The sequence below is a fragment of the Priapulus caudatus genome, unplaced genomic scaffold (assembly GCF_000485595.1).
Source record: "Priapulus caudatus unplaced genomic scaffold, Priapulus_caudatus-5.0.1 Scaffold310, whole genome shotgun sequence".
In the NCBI taxonomy this organism is placed as follows: domain Eukaryota; kingdom Metazoa; phylum Priapulida; class Priapulimorpha; order Priapulimorphida; family Priapulidae; genus Priapulus; species Priapulus caudatus.
The window spans coordinates 24,912-31,060 of NW_014577371.1; the positions used below are offsets into that span (position 1 = coordinate 24,912).

The 6,149-nt window shown below is 46.3% G+C and overlaps 1 protein-coding gene across 1 annotated transcript in view; it reads right to left on the bottom strand.

Annotated features, from left to right (window-relative positions):
* Nucleotides 1-884: 884 nt before the first annotated feature.
* The window catches only part of LOC106808858 (protein dopey-1-like), a 35,885-nt gene continuing 30,620 nt past the window's right edge, over nucleotides 885-6,149 (bottom strand). The window contains exons 22-28 of the mRNA XM_014811748.1: nucleotides 5,650-5,789; nucleotides 4,207-4,262; nucleotides 3,796-3,807; nucleotides 2,848-3,015; nucleotides 2,547-2,557; nucleotides 1,916-2,031; nucleotides 885-1,103 (exon numbers count right to left, since the gene is read on the bottom strand). Coding sequence (XP_014667234.1) covers nucleotides 885-1,103; nucleotides 1,916-2,031; nucleotides 2,547-2,557; nucleotides 2,848-3,015; nucleotides 3,796-3,807; nucleotides 4,207-4,262; nucleotides 5,650-5,789 — 722 coding nt within the window. The remainder of the gene's footprint in view (nucleotides 1,104-1,915; nucleotides 2,032-2,546; nucleotides 2,558-2,847; nucleotides 3,016-3,795; nucleotides 3,808-4,206; nucleotides 4,263-5,649; nucleotides 5,790-6,149) is intronic.

Genomic DNA, 6,149 nt, shown 5'->3' on the forward strand with positions numbered 1-6,149 from the left:
CCGGTCTCACCGTCCTCAGGCGCCGAACCCTGGACGACCGGTAGCGATCGTGGGCGGGAGACGGCTGCAAGGAGGCAGTGAGAACGAGACCGCGCGTTAATTCACAAACGTACACGAGTGTGTGTTATACCGATGTATGCGCTCACGGACTGCAACGTAAAGTTAACCTGTATGTGTACGTGCTGTGTGTGCGCCTCACGTGTGTGCGTGTGTGTGTGTGCATGCGTGCGTGCGTGCGTGCGAGTGTGTGTGTGTGTGCATGCGAGTGTGTGTGTGTGCGCCTCACGTGTGTGCGTGTGTGTGTGTGTGTGTGTGTGTGTGTGCGAGTGTGTGTGTGTGCGTGCGTGCGTGCGCGTGTGTGTGTGCATGCGTGCGTGTGTGTGGCGTGGTGCGTGTGCATGCGTGGAGTGGTGTGTGTGTGCCGTGCGTTGATGTGTGTGTGTCTGCGTGGTGTGTGTGTGTGTGGTGTGTGTGTGTGTGTGATTGGTGTGTGGATGCATTGTGTGTGAGTGCCGTGGTTGTGTGGTGCCATTACGTGGGGCGTATGCGGCGGTGTGGATGCGTGCGAGTGTGTGTGTGTGCGTGCGTGCTGTGTGTGTGTAATGCGTGCGTGTGTGTGTGTTGCGTGCTGTGCGTGAGTGTGTTGTGTGTGTGTGCGTGCCGGTGTGCGTGCGTAGCGTGCGAGTGTGTGTGATCGTGCGTGGATGTGCAGTGTGTGTGATGCGTGCGGCGAGTGGTGTGTGTGTGTGTGTGGCGTGCGTGGGTGTGCATGCGTGGCCTGGTCCACCGACTTCAACTCTAGCAGTCAACTCTACATCAGGGTACCCAAGGAACACCAACCTGGGTCTTTAAACAGGTGAGGGCTCTTACAGAGTGTGAACCGGCTAACGAAATTGAGCGGCGGCAGCTCCGGAGCGCGCGATCGGTGCTCCTGGTAGCGTCTCCGATAGGCTGGCATCGCGATGGTACGCGCTCGCTGATTGGTCAACGTTTGGCAGATGGGTTGAAGAAACTTGCAGGTCGTGAAGCCGAAGGTGCGCGTCGGGCGCGTGAGGACGGGGTGCCGCGGGCGCCCTGGAGCGGGCCTCGCTCAGTTTCTGGACCTGTAAAAAGGGGCAGTTTTACGAGAGTGTTTATTCGTCTGTTAACACATGCGAACACATGGGGTAGTAGATATATTTTTTCCGCGGGGGGGGGGGGGGGAACTGGAGGGGCTTGAACTTTTCCGTGGGGGGGCACAATATTTTTTTTTGTATTATACTGTTTCGGCATTGTTTTTGATTATATTTTTTTTATCAGCATGATTTTTAGTGTGGGGCAAACATGGGGGGGGGCACAGAAATTTGAATACAGGCCCGTAGCTACGCCCTAGGAGCAACATGATAAAGGGTAACGCTAGTGGTTTCAGTGGAGGAACTACTTAGTTTGAACACACGATAATAATGACGAACGACCGTGGAACACGGTGACAACCGTCATCGAATACTGCACAGATGACACGGAACCCGCAATATCCGAACGAAATGCTGCTGCTGTCATGGAACCAGGAAAAATTCCACAGAATACCATATGTGGCAACGAGAATTGTTATTGTGCAATAGCAGGGGAGATGACGCAACGCAGTACAGGGATTACGATGACGTAGGATGAGTCATATACATACATACATATATTATTTATATCTATCATTATATATACATATATATATATATATATATAGCCACGTGCGCTTCGTGCATGCATGCGTGCATGTGCACATGTGCGCATACATGCATGAATGTATGTGTGTGTCCTGCTTAAGTAGGGTATGAATACGGCGGGGTCTGGGGTACGGGATATGGATATGGATATGGGTAGGGTATGTGTGTGCGTGCGTGCGTGCGTTGGTGGTGTGTACTGGGTGATGGATGCTTACTTTGCTGTTGAGTAGGTGTGCGATCCTCAGGCAGTGAGGCTCAAACTCTGGTGTCTTCTGATACTTGCGTTCTGTCGTCTGCTCCCCAACAAACGTCATTGTACGCTGAGGGCATACTAAGGTTGGGGATGGTACCCACAAGCACGTGCACGGGATGCATACAAACAGCGCCACCGACCCACGAAAACGCACATACTATACTTAGAATCTAACTTGAACCCTAGAGATTATGTTCCTGGCCATGCGTGCAAAATGCATTCAAACCACGAACACGCAACATTTATCACTATATAGAACCTTGGACCCTAAGAAGATTCTCCGTGGCAGATGGCAGCACGCATGCACGAAGATGCACGGACGTAGCACAGAATGTAGACTACGCTACTAAAATGTCCGCTTGCACCTGCGTCGTACAGACATGTAATCATAATTATGAGTGAATACATTTAATGTTACATCCTGAATTTAACCCAACTCTAACGTTAATGCTGAACCTAAATTTGCCTAATAATGTTGCCCTACGTGTCTCTACCTAGCTGACCTAACGGCTGTCTCTACCTAAACAAAATCTAATCCTGTAAGCCTTGCCTCAGCTTAACCCCACTAGTCGATAAAACGGAAACCCAAGTACCCAAGCGTAACCTTAATGTTAAAGTGTGGCCAGCGGGGATGCGCACAAGCACGGGCATATCACAATGAACGACGCACGCTGCGAGCACGCACGCACGCCACGCAGCACGCAGCAGGCACGACCACACAACTAACCTTAGACTCCAACTCAACCCCAACCCTAACCTTAGACCCAACCCAACCCCAACCCCAACCATAACCATAACCTTAACTGTAACATTAACCCTAACCCTAATCCCAACCCTATCCCTAACCCTCACCCTCACTTTAACCCAAACCCAACCTCAACGCTACCCCCTTACATCTGAAACTGCGGCTGCACATCAGAGGGCAGCACCAGTGCGAGGTCGAGCAGCTTGCAGACGGACAAGTATAGGTGGAGCCACTGCGGGTTGTTGTGCGCGTTTAGACCGTTGCCGCTCAGCACCGTCCAGCTGGAGTCTAGTGCACCAAGATTCTTCAGATGCTGCCTGCAAAAAGATCGGTGTCAGTCTAAGTAAAGAGACAGACACTATAGTGGAGAGGGTTACCAGCTTTATTATATATAAAATTAGGTCATATATTTTATATTATATAGTTTAATTTCATATATATTATTGGTTCTTACTACTCGAAAAAGTACTACCGTGTACTTTAACCGAAAAAGGTATGAACTTGTGTGAACTTATAACGAATAACGTATGAAATACATAACAAGTGTTTGCGTTGCTAGTTTAGCTTAGTTTAGTTAATTTAGTAATAGTTTAGTTTAGTTATTTGAACAGTTTATACGTTAGTTATTTTACATTTTGCGGCTTTAAATGATTATCGAAGAATCAATGACAACACTGGAGTAGAGATTTGGCATTTAAGCCAGAATTTCCATTTTGCCTCTCCGGCTTTAACTCACTCACGATCATACGTGCATGCACAGTGGAGCGACAATTTAAGAACAGGGAGACAGTCTAACCATCATTCATATGCAGCGTTCAGCGAACATGCACACAGCCACATAGAAGGCAGCACATGCACGTTTTGCATCTAACATAGGAAGGCTTAACTAGAAAAATATTGCATCGAAAAAGAACACATCTTAAAAAAAAGTGACATGCATAAATGCGCGTCGCAGCTAGATGGCAGCACTTTGCTGAAAGCCGGTAACAAAAGCACATGCTGAGGGGATGATCGAACGGGGGAAACAATGCTGCAAGGTAAACGAAAACAAAACTGTCGCGTAAAACAAGTGAACATGCTGACGTGCGTATTTTTACCTGTTTCCTCGCCTGAAACAACAGAAAGACACGTGAGTGTGTACCGTGGGTTACCGGAGTAAAACAATAGAACAGTACGACATGGTCGTAAGATAACAACAGATCATTTACAAAACATCTGTGTAATCTGTGTTAATCGTCAAATATTGCATTTGAATTGCGCACTACAATGTGTCTTAAATCTTGAATGTGCGACCAGCCATTATGCCTGCTTACAATTTCCCTTCACAGATCGTGCAACAATGTCGCTTTTGTTTAACGATTTCTCGTTATAGATAGCAGAGTGTCACATGTCAACTATCTCACATTCGACTACTATCGTAGGACGGTGCACACCATTTGTTTAGCAATTTCTCGTTATAGATAGCACAACTATGTCACATTCATCTATTATCGTAGGAAGGCACATACTTGAACTCCTCCGTGTCCGTTGACAGCTCTTGCTCCACTTGTAGAAACACATGAACCTGATCGAAATAGAGAGACGATAACGATAAAGATAAAGATAACGATTAAGATAAAGATAACGATTAAGATAAAGATAACGATAACGATAAAGATAAAGATAACGATTAAGATAAAGATAACGATTAAGATAAAGATAACGATAAAGATAAAGATAAAGATAATGATAAAGATAAAGATAACGATAAAGATAAAGATAAAGATAATGATAAAGATAAAGATAACGATAAAAATAAAGATAATGATTAAGATAAAGATAACGATTAAGATAAAGATAACAATAAAGATAAAGATAACGATTAAGATAAAGATAACGATAAAGATAAAGATAACGATAAAGATAAAGGTAACGATACATAGACGGGCGAAAGATCATGCTAAGGTGTGCCTCGGAATGTATACATATATATATATACATTTAACATATACATATATGTATACATATAACAGGGTTTCTTATACATAAGAGGCACAGTGGCGCACCGCCGTTGTCAAATTTAACAACGCCGATGTGAAAATCTTCCTGTATTTATCCGCCGTTGTCAAAATAATGTCAATCCAAAAATAAATGGATCCCCACGTGCTTCTGACTATATACATGGAAAATTGTAATGAAATTCACAGCAACGTTTCTTTATGCGTGCCAGCACACTCCTGTGTCATTCCCGATTGCAGCATTTTCCTTGATTCCGTGAAAGTTTTGCTGTCGCTCCCTCATACCAGCGTGGTGCCCACCCCTACATTATCTACATATACAGCAATAAGCATGCCCACGCGACTGTATTAATCAGTGCATTCGCCGCCCCGCCCGTACTTCAAACAATGCCGCCTCAGCCAGCAAGCACGAGCCACGATGTGCACAGCCACGGACGTGGGTAACAGGGGTGTTGCGGACCGCTTTTTTTCGGGGTTTTTTCTTTTTCGTGAATGCATGAGAATGCGTAAGGCATGCGGGAGTGCGGGAGAATGGGTCCAGATGCGTGAGTCTCCCGCGAAATGCGCCATGGCGCAAAGTGAGACTTGTATGGGGGGGGGGTAGGTCTGCTAACAGAAGTAAGATTTAAACTAAAGGGTGAAATTTTATTTTCGGGGTGCCTCAAATGCAGTCTAAGACATTCAAATTTTTAAAAAGAAGCCAGAACCCTCTACCTCTCTCCCCGCGCGGTCTGCCTGCAGAACTAATTCGTGCCTCCTGCACACTTTGAATCCATCTGTGTCGTTTTTTTTTCCCAAATGGCATTACGCGTTTGTATAATTTCCTCAGAATGAAAGCCCTGACATAAATATATGTTATAATATAATATATAAAATTATTGTTGTCATGGCGACAAGGACACGGCGACACAATCAATCAATCGAGCGCAGGACGGTTGCCACGGCAACGCGCACATCACATTCGGTGATGATGGTCGGCCAGAGGGACGAGTTGCTGTGGCGACATTGCGCAGCAGGAGGATGGCGGAAGCAGAGGAAAACCTGAGCTTGGATGCTCGGCACCTGAGCGATCCGCAGACACTCGGCTAGTCGCTCTGCAGAGAGTAAAAACGAGCGTTACCGGTGGCGACGAAACGGCTTGTACCGGCGGTCGTGATGGTTGTGGAGAAGGCGGTGTGTTGCATTGATCAAGTCATACTTTTGCTGTCTGCAGTGCATCTTCTCCTTCTCTTTCTCTCTCATCTTTCTCGTCTCTCTCTCTCATCTCTGCTCTCTCTCTCTCTCTCCTCTTCCGCTCTCTTTTTCTCTCTCTTTCTCTCTCTCTCCTATCTCTCTCTCGTTCTCTCTTCTTCTGTCTTACTCTCCCCTACTTTCTCTATCGTCTTTCTCATCTCTCTTCTCTCTTCCTTTCCTCTCTCTTCTCGGTCGCTCGTTTCTCTCTCATCTTTCTCTCT